This window comes from Physeter macrocephalus, chromosome 14 (assembly GCF_002837175.3).
Source record: "Physeter macrocephalus isolate SW-GA chromosome 14, ASM283717v5, whole genome shotgun sequence".
In the NCBI taxonomy this organism is placed as follows: Eukaryota; Metazoa; Chordata; class Mammalia; order Artiodactyla; family Physeteridae; genus Physeter; species Physeter macrocephalus.
This window is the reverse complement of record NC_041227.1, coordinates 24,257,470-24,276,015: the sequence shown is the minus strand read 5'-3', so window position 1 is coordinate 24,276,015 and position 18,546 is coordinate 24,257,470. Positions and strand designations below refer to the sequence as shown.

At 50.7% G+C, this 18,546-nt stretch overlaps 1 protein-coding gene across 2 annotated transcripts in view; it reads left to right on the top strand.

The window, feature by feature from the left end:
* The first annotated feature begins 2,389 nt into the window (after nt 1–2,389).
* Nucleotides 2,390–18,546, top strand: part of DNMT3B (DNA methyltransferase 3 beta) — a 36,131-nt gene continuing 19,974 nt past the window's right edge. The window contains exons 1-4 of one of the 2 annotated variants that reach the window (XM_055090655.1): nt 2,390–2,443; nt 15,147–15,309; nt 16,242–16,303; nt 17,777–17,884. In XM_055090655.1, coding sequence (XP_054946630.1) covers nt 15,153–15,309; nt 16,242–16,303; nt 17,777–17,884 — 327 coding nt within the window. In that variant the 5' untranslated portion in view covers nt 2,390–2,443; nt 15,147–15,152. Of the gene's footprint in view, nt 2,444–15,146; nt 15,328–16,241; nt 16,304–17,776; nt 17,885–18,546 lie in introns of both variants that reach the window. The other variant, XM_028499702.1, reaches the window with a different exon arrangement.

The following is an 18,546-nucleotide window of genomic DNA, read 5'->3' as shown; positions in this document are numbered from 1 at the left end:
ACGGCTGACTCACTTTGCACAAGCCCTTCTCTTCTGTGGGCCTCAGTGCCCTCATCTGAAATGGGGCCCCCAATTCTCCTTGCCCTGGCTCCTCGTGGAGTGGCTGAGAGGCTCCAATGAGGTGGTAAATATGACCAAGGAACTTTGCAAGCTATAAAGTCCTGTGCCATGGGGAAACATGCTATTTTTCTTTCACCTCCTTTCCAAATGACAGGACAGAGACCATTTGCTTATTCAGACCTTATATGTTTTTCTTCCTGGAGTTAGGTGGTCTGCTGTCCCTAGAAATGCCTGCCATGTCCCCCAAAACCCTACTCTTTGGCATCTTAACTACACCTCCCAGGCACTCCTGGTAGTTCACAGACATCCTTTGCCATGTGGCAGGTCTTAGCTTATGGATCAGCAAAGAGAGACCCAGCAGCCCTCTCCACAGGCCCACGAACTTCATATAATTTCTTTCCTCTGAAGACTTACCACAGTTGGTGGGCACAAGCCACAGGCCCTCTTGAGAGATCTTCTTCCTGCACCAACTGACTGGAGCCCAATTTTGGATGTTTGTACCAGAAGGTCAAGGAGTTCCTGCCACTCATTCACGTGAGGCTTTCCTGGTTGCTGAGCCCATTTCACTTTCGTATCTCCTTAGCCTCTCTCTGGGTTCCTAGGTAGAACAAGATCCAGTAAGTTTAGAAACGTTTGCGGCTTCCAGAGAATTTACCGTTTACTCATTTGCAAATACCTGGTAAGAGATGAAGGGGAAAAGCTGTGGTTTTCGGAGCCCAGGAGTCAGGAAACCCGTGTTCATTCATTCAACAAACTTGTATTGAACTCCTCTTTGTAGGCACTAGAAACAGAGCTTGGCACAGGACAGACAGATGCGGTTTCTGCCCTCATGGAGTAGAGTTCACAGTGCGTGCATGTGTGTGTGTGTGTGTGTGTGTGTGTGTGTGTGTGTGTGTGTAAAACAAGAATAAGAAAGATGTAAACAAGGAAATATGCAAAGCAATTTCAAATGGCTATACGTGCTACAAAGCCAATGAAATAGGAGTGGAAGGGAGACTGTTCAGGCGGGGTGGTCAGAAAAATCTGTCCAGAAGGTGACATTTTGGGAGAAAACTGAATGGTGCAGAGATCTGGGCAAAGAACATCCAAAAACATGCTTGATGTATTTGAGGAAGAGCAAGGAGGTGAGATTAGATGAAGTGAGGGAGGGGCGAGGCTAGGAGACGCCTGGGAAGGCAGGCTGGAGCCTGCTCACCTAGGGCTTTTGTGGGCCATCTTGTCATCATTCATTTGTTCTTTCATTCATTCAACATTTATTCAGCATCTAACTGTGTGCTGAGACAAACTGAGACCTTGCCCTCACAGTCTCATACCTGGAGAAACACAATAAGCAGGTAAACAAATAAATACTGTCAGCGTAAATACCAGGTATGAGAAATATCAGGAAGTGCTGTTTTCCAATAGTTCAATGCCCCTTTAAGGGCAGAGGCCGTCGAGACCTCTAACAGACTGGGGCTTCTCCTTCGGGTGATGCCAGCTGTACCCCCGAACCCAGCCAGGGACCTGACTGTCTTTGCTCCTCTGCTCTCCCTTTCCTCCCCTCAAGATGGCCGACAAAGGGCCAGCGGGGTAGGAGGGAGGGCGGAAGGACTAGTCCGAGGGTCCAGAGCGGGGTGACTGACCCACAGGGACACCGCAGGGCCCAGGTGGCACTGCGGCTGGAGTGAGGGTAAAGGGGAGACCCGGCTGCTGTGTGACTCCGGTGGGGGCTCTTCCTTCTCTGGGCCCCCGCATCCAGACCTGCGCGTCTGTGTCCGTGGTCGGAGTGGGGGGCGGGGAAGACGGGCCCTGGGAGGAGTCTCGAGGGTTGGGGGACGTCTGCGGAGTCCCCTTGAAGGCCTGTTATCCGGGTGGTGATTTAACCTGCCGGGGGCCGGGAGGCGGCGCCTGTGGAGGAGGAGCGGAGGGGGTGGCTCCGGAGTGATTTCAAATTTCCCTCGTCCCCTCCCCCCGCCCCCCGCGCCCGAGGTCCGGCTCTGAGTGGCTGCGGCGGGGGCGCCCCCGGGCGGGGGCGGGGCGAGTGTCGGGCCGGGGTTACAAGGGGACTCGGCACCGCCCCCTCCCCACCCACTCCTGCTGCCCGGTCCTGCCCGCGCCGCTTCCTCGCAGCAGCCGCGCCCCCCCGGCCCGGCGGCCGCAGCCCGCGTGGACGCCCCGAGCGCCCCCCGACGGACGCCACCGGCCCACCGGCAGGCGGGCGAGCGGGCGGCCGCCGCGCCTGGCCGGCAGCGCGGGGGTTAAGTGGCCAAGTAAACGTAGCTCGGCGATCGGCGCCGGAGATTCGCTAGCCGAGCGCCCTGCGCGGCCGCCCGCCGGCCTCCCGCCAGCCTGTCCGGATCCGCGGCTCGACCGCGGAGCCGCGCCCGAGCCAGGCTCTCGGCAGGTGAGCGCCCCGTGGCCCCGGGGAGGCTCGCCAGCCCGAGGATTCCGTGGGCTGGTGGGGGAGGGCATAGCGGCGGGGTCCCGGGACTGAAGGGAGGGAATCCCGTTCCGGGACCTCCTGGGGAGGCGGCTCCCATCCGGCTGGAGACCAGGCATGCTTGGGGAGGAGAAGTCCCTGATCCTACTTGGGGGAAACGGGCAAGGAGGATAAAATGGGCGGGGAGCATGTGTCTTACAGCGATACGAGTGGAAGGGATACTTGCTGTGTTCCCGAGACTCAGAGGAGCAAAGAGGTTCGTCCCCAGGGAGGGCGATGGGCGGCCTTCCTGGGGTCTAGAGCCGAGGGGAGGAGGTCTCCCACTGGAGAGAAGTGGAGTTAATGGGGAGGGGTATTCTTACCTGGCCTCGGCTTGAGAGGGAGCCTCCTTGGGGAGGGGGACGGAATAGAAGAGAGTTCGACCAAGGAGGTGAGCGTCCGTCCTTTATGACTTGTACCTGGGGGTTCATCCGAGGGACTTTTTTTTTTTTTTTTTTTTCTTTTCCGTCCCAGGGCTAGGAGAGAGCTTGTGGATGGGTGCGGGCGAACAGGTGGGCCGGGGTGTGCGCGCTTCTCGGGGGCGTGTGCCAGAGGGGCGGGCTCGCGGGGTCCTCCCTAGATGAGCTATGGAGAGCGAGGCGCTGCGGGGCTGCCGGTATGCCCTCGGGAGAGGCTGCCTTCTCCCTGTGCACACCTGGCCCGGGAGGCGCCGGTCCGGGGCGGCGCTTCCCTGCCCCGGCCACGCTGCCTGCCCTGGGGGCTCACTTTCCATTTTCCCCTCTTCCAGAGGCAGGCTCGTCCCACTTCCCAAACTTGCAAACTGAGGCCCGAAAACCTCCAGCAGTACCTCCATGCCCGTGTGATTGTTCGGCGAGGGAGGGTGGGTGTTGAGCCCCACTTCACAGGGGAGAAAGTGGAAATTGGGAAAAAGTTGGCCGATTTAGCAAGTTAGCAACAGAGAGTTGCTGGGTTTTCCCCGCTGGAGTCACTCACCTGTGGCAGGGAAGGGCTGCAGGAGTTCTGGGCCCAGCCCCAGGCCTGGGCCTCCACTTGGCCTCCTTCCCTTATCTGGACTGAAAGAGGCTGGCTGGGCTGTTGTGCTTCCCCATCCCCTCAAGCTGAGATGTGTATGAATTAAAGAGAATTAAGGACAAGACTATGATTTCTGACTTTCCGCCTCCTGATTTCTGGATGCTGTGGGTTTTGGTGAACTGGTGGTAACTGTTTTTGGGATCCCTGGTGGGGCCCTTGCTTCCAGGGCCCAGGACGCCGACCTGCCTCTGCCCTCCGCCACCAGGACTGCTGTGACTTCTTGCACCCCAGCCATTGGAATCCCCAGGTGCAGACTTAATTCTTCCAGCATTGAGATGATGCTACCTATTTTATAGGGCTGGCATACAGTAATCCCTCAATAAAGGCTTGCCACTCTTGGCATCATTATCTAGTGTGAGGTCTAAGCAGGCTGCCCTCTTTTAGGGGAATGCATAGGTCTTTGGCGTGTGTTTAAATCTGTCCCTGTAAATCTGTTGCCCTCTGTTCCTTAGTTATTACATCTGTGAAATAGGAACAATCGTACTGATAACCCCAATTTGTGTAAGAACGAAACTAGTTTTTACGTGATTTAACCTCTAACCCTCAGTGTTTCCTCAGATGTCTGACAGGTAATAGTACCTATCACATTAGGCTCGGGTTAGGACTCAATGCGACAGTGCTTGGCATAGCAGGTGGTGAATGTTGACATTGTACTAATTAACCGCTAGTCCCTCTTTTTAGGGTGGCCATTAATGAGAATTGGGGATGAAGGGAGGCACCTCTGCTGGCCCCTCCTTTCCTGCCTTCCTCCACCAAGGTATTCCTCTGAGCTATGAAAGCTTTTCCAAATCATTGTCCTCAATTTGGGAGTTGGCAGGAAGGAGTGCCTTTGTTCCTTTTTGAAAGGAACGTGTTTTTGTTTTATGGGTTGGGGCCATTTTTAACACCCCCGCCCAAGTTTGGGGCCTACCTTGAAGGCGTAGAGCTAAGTGAGATCCTTTCCCTTTCCCCATTGGGGTGGAGAAGGCTGAGACAAAGGGCCCAGGGCTGTGGCTGGTTGCATCCTGCTCCTTAGAGCCATAAGCAATACCTCCACCCCTTGCAATGTTGGCTAGGAGGGGAGGAGGGTATCTGGGAGCTGAAGGGGGAGAAGGGGAGGAGCAAGGGAGGTGGGGCTGGGAGAAGCTGCTTCCCCTCCTTCCTTTCCTCCAGCCACGTGGGGCCTGCAACCCAGAGGGGCCTGTAGCGCTTTCTTACTGCAGCCCCAAGCTTCCTGATTGGGGGGTGGGGGGCGGTTTTGGGCAAGTTCTCCTTCCCAGAAAACTTGCCGTGGGACTGACTCCTTTGTCTCAGACCAGCTCTCCTGCCAGCTGTCCCACCTCCAGGCTCAGATACTTTGCAATTTCACCTGAGATGGTCCTCACTAAATCTGAAACTCCTCTTGGTCCAACAGCATGGCAAGTGCCTCCACCTCAGCCTTTGAGAGGTACAGGATCTCAGGTTAGGCACACTCTTGGTGCTGAGTGAGTTTTAAAATCATGAATTTAGGGTGATTTTTCAGTTTCATGGTGGACCAGGGCTGGAGCACGACAGAATTCCTCGTGTTGTCGGCACCCTCTTTGTAAAGTGATCGGCTGATGTTCTCACTGGGCCGAAAATTTGCAGCTGATGGAACTCAGGGAGATCCAGGTACTTCGGCAGCTTGGTGGTTAGTGCTTTTCAGAACTTTCATATCTGCCAGTATCCCAGGACAAGAGTTTGTCCTTCCAGAAGGGAACAAGCCCATTCCAGGTGTTCAGATGTGTCTGGCTGTGGCTGGAGGGAAGTGGCCTGGTAAACGCAGAGGGAGCCCACACATGGGGCTGCTGTGCTGGATTACTTTTCTGTGAAGTGGGTACAAGTACACACACACCCAGTAGAGTTGGTAGGAGGACGAAATGGAATCCAGGGGCCTTTTAGCTTAGCAAGCCTTAGGGTGCTCTTTCACAAAATGAGTTAGGTGGGGGCCCTAAGTATTGTAAAAAGCCTGTTATGCTCTAGGTCATGTTAGTCATTGGAGTCAGTACACTCACGGGGCCTGGGCCTTGGAATCAAATCTGGACTGGTAATCCTGTTCACTCAGTTTATAAGCTGGTGGTGAGCCTCAGTTGCTCCATCTGCAAAATAGGGATGCGTTGTTGGCCAATTCCAGGGGATGTTGAAGTCAGTTGAGACGCTATAGATTAAAAAGTGCACATACTGAGGATTCAATAAATGTCGCATTATGTGGTAAATACTGAAATATTAGCAAGTGGTCATTATTTACGTCTTGAGAGAAACAATCTTGGTTAGCATTCCTGAGATTTTCCTCAGGGAATAAGCAAAAAGTGAGGAGGACCTGTTTTGTGTAGGGAATTGGAATATTTCAAAAAATGACTTTTATTGTGTTAGATGCAAATGAAAATCAAATTTACCATCTTCAGATGCCAAGAAAAAAAAACGGGTCATGGCCTATAATCTCACAGTCCCAATGTAATGAATGTTTTGCTTTCATTGGGGGAGGGGGTCCTCTCAATTTCTTCTAGAAGTGGAGAAAAGCGTAGAGAGGACCAGCAGCCCTTCCTAAGTGAAGGGATGAGAATGCAAGGAAAGTACAGAGTGGTGAGGAAAGGTGCTCAATTGGGGAAGGTGTCCGAGGGCACTGTGGTCACCTTTGGGGCCGGCTTCCCAAGCAGATGGAATTAGCCGTTGAAAGATTATGATGAGCAGGAAGTTAGAAGTGCATTTTCAGAAATGACTGATAATTGATGGGTGTGAGGGATCCGTGGGGGAAATGTTCTTGACCAACAAATTTCCTTTTGGAGACAGGATGATGCTGACCAGGTGTGTGGGAGGAGGAGGTAACGGGAGGAGTGGGCCCAGCATCGCTGGGGACTCCTCTCCTGAAGTTGAGGGAATAAATTTCCTTGAGCCATTACATCCCTTGTTTTTTTCTACTCTTTCTATAACTCTTATTTATCAGACGTGGTGCCTCCTGGCCTGGTAGAATTTTGGCCATTTGTCCTTAAGTTCTGCTTTCTGGTGTCCTCAGCTTTTATGTTTTGAAGGGTTCTTGTCCTACAAATTCCATTTGTAATGATGTCTTCATCTTGTTTTTTGGACACATCCCTTCTCTCCCTGAGAATCTTCATTAAGCTTTCAGTGCTCCCTCCAATGTTTCTGAGTATGTCTTTTTGTTTATTTGTTTGTACTGTTTTCATTTCTGATACTTAAGTTTTGAAACTTATCTCCATATTTGAGAGAGACTGAAATTATCTGTGGGACTGAAACTGGAGGGTTTCTTTGTGAGAGAGGGACTTGAACTGGTCTTTGGGTCTCCCAGAATCTGAAGGAAGTTCTCTGATATTGGTTTGTCTTATTCCTCGGAGCAGAGGAATCTTTAGTGCCCTGCCCAGAGAGATGTACAGGCCTGGCTGTGGGAAAAAGGTACCGGGGAGTTCTCAGTTTGGTGTTAATCTCTCCCCCGATCAGGTCTCCTGTGTTGCAGCCCGGCTGGAGAAGTGGTTGCCTACCTGTTTCTTTTCCATCCCTCCCTGCAGCCCCACCTTCTGAGGTTAACTGCGCTTCCTAAGCAGCATTTATTTCCCGTTGCGTTTGCTTCCTGTAGCAAATGGTGGCATGCTGGGGCCAGAGCCAGGGCCTTCCACTGCACTTCAGCTCCTGGAGAACGGATGATGCCTTCTTGGTCAGTGTTCCCATTCCTCAGCACAGTGCTGGAGCCCCTGATGTCCTGGCTCCATGAATGTGTGCTGTGTAACTTGAGTAAAGCAGCAAAAGCAGGCCTCAGTCAAGCCTGAGTGTCCTGCGGCACTGAAACCCAGAGGGGACACTGCAGGTGAGGAGGAGACCTCACCTGGGACACGGTGAGAAATGCAGTGGTAGGCGAGATGCCTGAACAGGCAGGTGCTGTCCGCAGGGGTTTTCTGGGTTGTTCTGGGTTTAATGGGAGGCAGGATGATAGGATTTGGAAAATTCTGAGCAAATGTACATAGAGGTGTGGGTGAAATCTTGTCCTCTGTAGTGTAAGAGCAGAACAGTTTTTGGGGGTGAGCCTACCTTGTTGTTATCTCCACTGTCCCCTGGCCCTCCCTACCCACCAATTCCTAACCTCAACCCCATGAGGGCAGGGGCTGGCTGGCCCTTGCCTGCCTTTGATGCTCCTGCTGAACATGGTTCCTGAAGCATAGCAGGAACACCTATCTGAATGGATAAGAGTGGCCTTTTCCAGGGTCCTGATCTGTCCTAGGATGTTATGTGTGTTGGGCTGAAAGCACAGTACAGTCACTGCTCAGTATTAAATATTTTCACCCTTACCTAAGGCCACACAGCTAGCAGGGAGTGGAATCTGCATTGAAATGCTGTGAAATTTCTGAGCCCTTTGCCTCCTCCACCTGGCTTAGACCCACAGAACTGGCAGGATGCAGTTGGGTTAAGATGCTCTGGAGTACCTGTCTGCAGACTGCTTTGTCTGCAGGCCTGATTCACCACTGCGTTGAGGTGGGCGGGCCCAAACCCCTACCAGGTAATTGTGGCTAGTTTTTCAAAAAGCTGTTTATGTGAGATATCATGGGCTTTTATAAAAAAGCCAATTTAGTATGCAATTCCATTTTAACCTCATATAGTTACAACTTTTTTTCTTGTGAAAAAAGAACTTTTTTTTCGGCCTCACTGTGTGGCTTGCAGGATCTTAGTTCCCCGATCAGAGATTGAACCCGGGCCCCCACAGTGAAAGCCCAGAGTCCTAACCACTGGACTGCCAGGGAATTCCCGTGATGGGAACTTTTAAGATCTACTCTCAACAACTTTAAAGATACAATACAATTTTGTTAACTACAGCCAACCGTGCTGTATGTTATATCCCATAGTAACATACATAGGGACTTAGTTACATACATAGGGACATAACATAGGGACTTAGTTATAACTGGAAGTTCATACCTTTTCATCACTTTCCCCACTTCCCTCATACATTGTACCTAGTTTTTCTTTTTTGTCTTTTTTAAAAATAAGTAATGCTCAAGGACTAATTTTCTGATTAATCTGTAAGTCCTCTCATGGAAACAGCTAGGAATGATGTCTAACGTGCAGTTCTAAGCTCCCTAGAAAAGAAATCTAAGGGCCAGAAGAGGGAACTAGAAACAAGAAAACTCAAACTAAGGGATGTTCAAGACCTTTAAGGAGAAAATCAATGAAACTTCTCAATAAGGTTGGCAGGCTTGTCCTAGCAGGTATGAGCATTTATTATAAAGCTACCACGATTAAAAGAAGTTGCAAGGGGTAAATACCAAAAAGAGAAGTGAACCCAGAGACATCCCATTTATATACAGGAACTTTATAAAAGAGGTGGAGTTGGGACATACTAGTTATTATATGTGTCTGGCTTTCCTTATAGGGAAAATTGAGATCCCTACCTCAAACCATATACAAATAACTTCAGGTTAACTAAACTTGAACATTTTCAAAGGAAGAAAAGTTTCTTGGACAGTGACATTTTAAAGTTGACTTTCTGATTGTGAAAGTATCATGGGGATATGGTTGTCCATTCCCCCACAAGCTACCTTCCTGAGATACCTAACTTTTTACAGTTAGAGGAAAAATGCTGGAGGAACTTTGCTTAATGCACATGGTAATGAATTAACAAATGGGATTGTATTGTTGGGCAGACTTTCACTTTACATGGCTTCATCTAGCAACAGTTGCCCCATTCTTTGCTTCTCAGTGGTCTCCCCGGTGTGGCTGCATATAATTTAGTCAGTCTCCTTTTGATCATTTGTTTGCAGCTTTTGCTACAACAAAGAAAGGCAGTGCGGATCCTGCCCACAGGTTTTGGTGAGAGCTTTGCGCTGAGTCAATTCCTTGCAGTAGAATCCTGTGCAACAGGATGCAGACACTTGGCATGTGAGATCATACCGTCAGATTGCCATTTTCAAGGCTGAATCAATATCCCCATGGCATCGGTATGTAGATGGGCTGAGATTTAAGACATTGGTTGAAGCAACAGGTGCAGCCTGCTGTGAGGGGCAGAGCTGAGGGTGTAGCTTTTCAGAATAGTGATCTCCTTTCTTCGCTTACCTCCTGGGACGAGGGCAGAGGGCTCTTTGGCTCTGGTTTTGCCAAGGAGGACAAGGCCACAGGAGTGGGCATGGCAGCTCCCAGAATCCTCTGCATCTCATCATGCCCCACCTGTCATTCTGGGTGACCTGTGGCTTCCCTGTCCACATCTGCACATCCTTCCTAGGGCTTCCCAAATAACTTGTAGGGGAAGGGGGCTGGTTGCCTGCATTTTGTTTACATAGGGTAAAAAGTTTGACTCCAAACTCCAGTTTAAGCTGCCATATCATTTCAGATCTTTCTGTACGTTCCTAGGTTTTCCTGTGAATTATCTAAAAGGTAATGATATATGATTTTACCACAATCCATTGACAAACATCCAGGTATTTGTTAGTATTTCGCTATTAATGAGCAATGCTGCAAGGTACATCCTCATAGTCAACTTTTTTACTTGTCCAATTTGACCCCTGCTGGGATCAATTCTTATGATGATTCTGATAAATATGCCAAGGACCAGCTATTACTGTACAATGACAGTGGTGCATGTAACCATGACCCAGAGGCACTGAGCAATTCTCCAGACTTCGGAATCATCGTGGATGAAGGGATGCTTCCCTTTGTGAGGCAGAACTGGGAAGTCTGGCAAGATAGCACACGAGAAAGCATAATCTCCAGGTTTTAAGGTTTTGTCATCTCCTTTGGGATCTGTAGCACCAACCACCTAGGAATTAGGTGGGGTCACTTCATTTCACAGACTATAAAACTGGGGCTTGAGGAAGACAGTGAGGACGTTTTCTTCCCGCTTTCCTGTGAATCTGATCTCTTATGGAATTTAGTGGAGATCCCTGATCAGGCAAAGGCACTGAACTGGGACCCTGTGCTCTGTGTGCAGCCAGGTGGGCAGCCTATTTCTGGCCTCCTTGACTTGGTACTGTCCCTGCTGCCTGGCTGCCTCCCTCTCCACTCACCTGGGTGAGCTGTCCCTCCTGGGCTTACCTTTTATTACTATACTTACTGCATCGTTTTAAAATGCCTTTAAGATCTGACTTCTGGACTAAGGCCTCAATCTCCATCACTTAGTCACTCTGGAAGTCTCAGAAAGGAATCTGCTGATCTGTTTCCTCTGAGCTTGTTTACTCATCTGCAAAATGGGGATCATAAGAGTAGCTCTTTTTGTGAGGTACATATTGATTGCTCCATCTCAGCTATTTTTTGGGAACAGCTAAGAAAGCCTTGAGTAGTTCAAGGGCAGGAGTCAGGAGTCAAGATATCGGTCCCACAGGCTGAGAAGGAACTTTTTAAACAGGGGAGGTGGGATTATCTTTCAACATCTCCCTTTTTACTTCACCAAATCTCTAAGCCCTGGGTGGACTAACCATGGGCAGGGATGCCCAAGTGGCCTCCCCGCTTCCACCACTTTGCCATCATGCCCACCATCCCCCACCTTCCTGCACTGTGAGTTTACTTAATGCAATTAACATTTACAAGGTGCCAGGGAAATAGTTCTGCTGCTGGTGCCAGCCTGGAAGAAGTGAGTGACATCACTTCTCAGCTTTATAGCTGGGTTGGGAGGGAGTCCCTGGGCCTCCTCCCTGAGTCTAATTAGGGGTGCCACCCACCCTTCTGTCTGCCACATTGCATTTGGACACGTCTGACCTGGTTCAGTCGGGACACAAGCACCCTGCACTAATGAGGCAGGGCCTTGCAGGGGGAGCCTTGCTGGTGAGCCCACCCGGCACTGCTGCCCACCCCCAAGTCACGAGCTGGACCCCAGCCTCTGGGAAAGGGTCAGAGTTCACCTGCATCACGAGGACGGACCACTACCTCCTGTGAAGGTGAACGCTCAGCTGCTGTATCATGTCCCTGAGCCATAGGGCTCCCATAGCCCCTGGGATAGGTGGTGCATTGTTCATAACTTGTCTCGGGCACAGCAGTTACAGGCACGTGCCCAGGACTGCCTGGGCATGAGTTTGGTGCTGCCACTTTGCTGGGTGACTTAATTCATCTGAACCTGTTGACAGCAGGTTGATGAGAGGACTTGCCTCAGGATGGGGTAGGGGTTAGAGGTTTGTACTGCCTTTAGCTTACAGTAGCGGCCTGGGAACTGTTAGAACAGCCAAGTGGCAAGGCTGTCCTGAAGCTGGTATGTGAGCCCCTCTGAAAAATCCCTTAGGAAGGCGCCACCTCTGTCAGGGAGGTAATTCGGCCAGTTTATCCTCCAGCTCTGGAACCATCAGTCTAGGTGAAGCAGCTGACTTGTGTTGGCCATGTTATCTGGGAAATGCCAATTTTGACTCATTACAAGCCAAACAGCTTCATGAGGGAGATTTGTATCTACCATTACAAACCAATGCTTGGTGCTAATTTCTTCCTGTTGCCAAGAGCATGTAGTTAAACTTATTTAATTTCCCTGGACTCTTTGAGCACCTTTAAACAAATCTCACCGGCTCACCGGTCAAATGTGTATTGTTGCCTAACCTCAGTTTGCCCATCTGTTATACAGGGATAATATGTACCTCATGTAAGGATTGCAAGAATTAATACAGGCAAAGCACAAAAAGGTGCCTGGCATATAGTAGTAAACACTGAAAAAAATGATCAGGTGAGAGGATTTGTATATGTACATGGAGAGGGCCAGATTATCACTTTTTGAAGCAGAGGCCTATGAGAGAACCCTTCCTGGCTTTTGAACTGTGGTTTTTGAAATCTGAGTATGGGATAGGGAGATGGGGAGGGCTTCCAGGCTTGAGGACCAGCAGCAGCACACGCCTGGCGCTGGATCTCTTTGGCCTTGTGTATAAACTGGACGGGAGAGAAACGGAGCTAGGCATCTTTCAATCATGCCGGTTCCGGACGCTGCTGTGTGTGGTGTAGCTAATGTCATTGCAAATCCAGGGTAATGAAAACTACAGGGAAGGAATTTTTAATGAAATCACATTGAATTATGCCACTAGAAGTAATTATTTTACATGCCCAGCTCACCCCAGGGCACCCAGGTAGCTGGTGACAGAGATGGTTGGTTTCCTTTCCTGAGTCCTCCTCCAGTGCCCATGGGTTTGGTTCTAGGGGCAGGATTTTTCCTGAATGTTGAGATCTGGCTTTGGGAAGGAGCTCTGCTCACTTGTCCATCCCTCTCGGCAGGCCGGTGGACAAGTTAGCACTGCTGAGGCCCTGGGGAAGCCTGACGGTGGTTAGTCATAGTTAATCATTGTCAGCTCCAGGCTGCAGGCCCCAAATGGGTCTGTCTAGGAGGGAGACTCCCATTGATCCAGTTGGGGGCTGTCTGAGGGAATCCTGGGTCCCAGATGAGAGGGAAGTCTTGTCCCTTGATTTCAGCCTCTGACCTGATACCAGCTCCTCACTAGAAGCCCTGTCTGCCCCTCCCCACTCCACAGAGCTCCCCTTGGACCCTCCTGGTATCTTGTACCCCATGGCCCAGCCTCCCACCCCCTGCCAGGCCACCCAAGTTATTTAGTTCACTGGTCTGGCCTGAGGCGAAACGCTGGAAATTAATCATTACTCGGAACCACACTCCAGCAGTTTTCCTGGGATACTGGCCACTTGGACTCACAGGAACTGGCCATAGGTCAGCCAACCTGTTCTTCCGGGTCAGGGCTTGAGAGTGAAAGGGGCCGAGAAGTATCTGGGTCAGGCGCTCCTCCTTTTCCCTGGGGCTGGTGAGAGTCCTTAACGTGCGTTAAGAGAAAACACCAGGAACTGTGAACCTGCACACATACCCTGGACCACATGGGGTGGTTAAACTATATCAGTGTATACATTTGTGACCCAGGCAGTGTTTCTTTTTTGTTGGCTGCTCTGAGTGGCTTGCGGGATCTTAGTTCCGCCACCAGGGATCGAACCCAGGGTCCCACAGTGAAAGTGCTGAGTCCTAACCACTGGACTCCCAGGGAATTCCCAAGGCAGTGTTTCTTTAACGTGCATATTGATCACTCAGGGATCCCGTGAAGATGTTGATCATGATTTAGTAGGTGCGTGAGATTCTGCAGTTCTAACCGGCTCCGGGGTGATTCCCTGGTCCCTGGGCCATATGGGGACTAGCAGAGGTCTACTTTCCCCACACCCGCACCTGGGGCATGGACCGGTGCAGAGGACGGAATTGAGAACCCACGTGACATTGCAAATCCGCAGTGGGGCACTGCAGGCCTCATCAGTGAGCCCCACAGCGCCCCCTGGTGGGTATGGTGCCAGCGTCACCACTGCAGCTTGCAGCCTAGACGATACTTCTGGAAGGTACCCTGGAGGCTAGCTTGGTCATCAGGCACCATGTGGTGAGTCTCCAAGATGGGGAATAGGGGCTGGCAGTGATCAGCCCCCATAGGCAGTCGTTTGCTGGGGAACCTTTTCCCAAGCAGGGTTCCAGGACAGGACAGTGTGGCACCAAATACTGGAGCTGTTTGGGAGAAACAAAGGAATGGGAGCCTGGGGGCCTCACCCTTCCGATTACATGTGGTTTCCTTAAAAAGTTTTATTTTATATTGGAGTATAGTTGATTAACAATCTTTCAGGTCTATTACATATGATTTTTTGACTTTGGAGACTAATCAGGTCTGTGTCAGTTTTCCTTTCCTATAAAATGGGCCCACAGTCACATTAGGGGGAATAAATGAGAGGAAGGTGCAGGTTCTTGAGGCCAACATGTCGCAGGCAGTGGACCAGTTCGAAGGTCGCACAGCCCTCCAGCGCATCACTGAAGACCTGGCCCATCCCTGAAGACCTGGCGTGAGCTGGTCTTAGCTGAATAGCCTAGTGATGGGTGGGCAGCAGTGGGGAGGCAAAGGCCCAGAGGTGGGGTGTGGCTAGAGCAGATGGGGAGCATGCCTCTTGTTAAATGCCCCAGTCCTTCCTGCTGTGTCTCCTCCATCCCTTCCCTTCTTGGGAACTTGGGACTCTGAGCCCCAGCTGGTAAGGGAGGAGGAGAGTGAGCGACAGGCCAGCAGACCAATGGGCCCCTGAGGTTGGGGTGGGGCGGGGCTTGTGCTGCCATGGAGAGGAGAGAAGCTGTTCTGTGGGGGAGGAGGGGGTGGGTGGGAAGAGGACCTGGAGATTGAGGGGAAGGGAGAGAGCAAACAAAGGGGTCAGGAGGGAAAATAATGCACTGGCTTCCTGAGGCCCTGCAGAGGCTGGGCAGGGAGAGAGGGCCAGGGGCAGAGGGGACCAAGGCTGGCGGCAGGCAGGCCGGGGCAGGCGGGCCCTAGATGGCATTGTTTGAAGTGGCCGGCTAATTGCACAGAGCAGCCTGAGCCTCATACCACGGCCCAGCCCCCTCCTCTGTCCTGGGTGCTGGCTTCTGAGCCTTCAGGTCGAGTGGCCACATGGAACCAAGTCCTGATCCTCCGAGTTTGGTGAGGGGGGCAGGCTATGGGGGGCAGCCTGGGCGGGGTCCTTGGGCGGGAGTATCACCCTGAGGACAAGTCATGGGGCCTCTCTTGGCCTGAGGACCTGGAGCCATTGGCGGGAGGTTTGGGGGCATGCTGCCCCCTTGTGCCCTTGCTTCCCTGCTACCCTCATTCTGGCCCTCCTGCAGGAAACAATGAAGGGAGACACCAGACAACTCAACGGAGAGGAGGACGCCAGCAGGAGGGAAGACTCCATCCTCACCAACGGGGGCTGCAGTGACCAGTCTTCCGACTCCAAGGACGCGCCCTCGCCCCCAGTCCTGGAGGCTATCAGCAGCCCGGAGATCAGAGGTGGCAGAGGTGGAAGAGGTGGCCTGGCCTGTGGGGAGGACGGGTGGGCAGGCACTGGGGACCACAGCTGGCACACGAGCCTCCGAGCAGGCTCAAGGCAGAATGTGGGGCGAGAGCCTCATACCACGGCTCTGGGGAAGCTCCAGGGAAGGGAAGAGGATGGAGGCAGAGCCCCTGGCCTCCCTATTTTCCTGTCACCTCAGCTGGAACTCTGAGCAGGTGACCCCAAGGCGATGACCCCTTTTCTTTTCCAGACATGGGGGTGGTCGCGGCATGGATAGACTGAGGTCTTTCGCCCTTTTTTACAGGGGCACCCCCTCTCCGCTAGCAGCTGGGCCTGTGATTTTTATGGGAAGACATACACTCAGGCAGGGAGCGTCTAAGGCTTGCTGCCCATCCCACCTTCTCCTCCCTTCCCCTCTGCTGCTCCCAGATCAGATCCCTTGGGATCCTCCCCACTGAGATTTTCTGGCCCAGCTGGTTTGGAAACCCCTGTATTGTCCCATCCTGCCATTGAGAACTCCTCAAATTGTGCTGTCCAATAGCACTTTCCAGAGGGTGAAAGTGTTCTATTTCTGCATTGTTCACTGCAACAGCCAGGAGCCACATGTGAGCACTTAATGTGGCTGCGATGGCAGGCACTGGAATGCTCATTTAAGTGGAGTTAGTGACCACTGACTGGGGCAGCACAGTTCTGGAAGGAACGTGTCAGGAGTACCTTCAGTAGTGTTTCGGGTTCTATATTTCATGCAGGCCTTGGGTCCTGTTGCCTTACTAATACATTGAGGGGACTCTGGGTCCCGAGGGGTTAGGAGTTAACCCCTGAAGATGCCAGTGGGTTTAGGGAGACCCCAGGCCACAGCCCAGAGAAGAGACCAGGACAGCCTGGCGGCTGCCCCTTCCTCAACAGACTTCGGTTCTTTCCTCCACAGGCCGCAGATCAAGCTCACGGCTGTCTAAGAGGGAGGTCTCCAGCCTGCTAAGTTATACTCAGGTACCCGCTCCACTCTCACTTTTTGGGATTCAGGGGAATTCTCTTTGGTTTGCATCAAATAGGGAACCTGAGGCCCACTTAAATTGGTACCCAGTAAATACTTGTTGAATGAGGAATTTGAACATTGCTAGGCACACAGAAGACTTCCAGCAACGTCACTTAGGATGCCATTTGCTGCTGTTATTTGCCAAGTTTTTGAAATTATTTTTTTCTCAATCTGGATGATCAATTACACTGATAAATTTCTACTGTAGCAAGCGGTCCTTTTATTCCTGGAATGAGTCCAACTTGCTCATGGTATGTTTTAAATTGGATGTACTTTAGCATCCATTCATGAGTAAAATGAATGTATGATTTATTTCTTGTAATATATCTGTGACTGGTTTGATAGCAAGGTTGTGTGGCCATGTGGCCTCAAGGATTTTTTTTTTCACATTGGAAAGAATTTGCCTGGCTTGTTTTAGTGGATTTTCAACAATCACTGAAATATCTTTTACCACTTGTTGCAATATCAGTGTTTCTGCTTGATTAGTTTTCTCCAAGTTATATTTTTTCCATGTTTTTTTCACTCCTGACATTATTTACACCTTCTGTTTTCCTATTAATCATATTAGTTTTGTCAATTCGGTTACTTTTTCAAAGAACCAGTGTCAGGGATTGGTACAAAGTCATGCACAAAAGTTGTGGACCAATGAAAACCTACTCTCTTATCTTCATGGAGGGCAACAAGTGGGCACCCATATGATGAGGAATGAGAGCTGTGTGGGGAATTGGGAAGGGACAGTGCTGGATCAGAGGCTCCGAACAGCTGTTTTAGTCTCTGAGCACTTCCTCTGTGCCCTGCCTTGGGCAAGCGTGCATTATTTGATTCTCACTATAAGCCTGTTCTTCCCTTATAAGGGAAGAACCATTGTACCAATTTTAAAGAGAGGAACGGTCTCACTTGAGGCCTTAGTTGGCAAGTGAAAGTCAAGTTCTCAACACTCCGGCCAGACCTCGAGCCACTCACCACTGCTCTGGTTCTCGTGATCAGTTTTTGTTGGGTTTGGTGTGCAGCATGGGACAAGCACTTGACACAGGACTGGCGCCATTTCTTCCTGGTCACCGTAGCAAGAAGCATCTTCCTTGAGCCTGTGATTTCTCCCAGACACTGTTAATTGTGGAGATTAGGTCTCCCTAGGTCTCCCTGCTGCGCACAGCGAGCTAGTCTAACCATGGTGTGGGCACGGAAGGCTTCACGATGCACTTTGCATTGACACCATTTCTCTGGTTTTCTAATTCCACAAAGGTTTCTCTTGAATTCATGATCATGTGGTAAGCCATTGCAAAATAGTTTTTGAACAAAATGAGGTTGAAAATCTTTTTAAGTCACTCAGACCAATATTGTGAGTGTTTTCTATATGATTGGCTCTTCATTTTGAAACTGTTTTGGTTATATGACATCCTAAAATTCATAATGTTTCATTTGTAAAGGATCTGACGGGCGATGGAGATGGCGAAGGGGAAGATGGAGATGGCTCCGACACTCCAGTGATGCCAAAACTCTTCCGTGAAACCAGGACTCGGCCAGAAAGCCCAGCTGTAAGTGCCAGCCCTGAGCCAAGGCACTTCAACCACACATCAGCCTGCATTTAAAACCTTGTCCAGGATCTCCCTGGGGGAGCTTTGAACAAATGTTGTGAAATTGGAAAATGATAGCAAAGCTCGTGAATTATCATTGTGAAGGTTTTCACATGGCAGTTCTCTACTTTTTTGGGAAGCGCTCTAAGAAGTGCCCAAGGGTGATAATCTGCAGGTGGATGATTCAACTGCCAGTTACCCTTGGGAGTCGCTTCTGTAGGTGGATTCTGTGACTTAAAATCTGGAAATGGGAAGGCAATTACTGCTCATGGTCACCCAGCCTGTTAGAAAGCAGGCTGACACTTGGTGACCAGGGCAGGTGCAGTTGATAATCTCACCCATGTGATGTGTATCATCCCGTTTTTTTACAGATGACAGAAGACGCCGGTAGTTTACTCAAGGTTAAACATTAACTCTTGTGTGCAGGATTTGAACACAGGTCTGCAACACCCAAGTTCATGCCATTTTTGAGAAGGAAGCATAAGGGCTTCTCATCCGTCTTGATGATCCAGTACCTTCGGGAGGAATGCAACAATAGTAATAATGCTTTTGGAAAAGAAAAGTGTTTGATTGAGAGTAAACTTGGATTTTATTTTTCAATTCAATTTGCAGGTGCCAGTTTC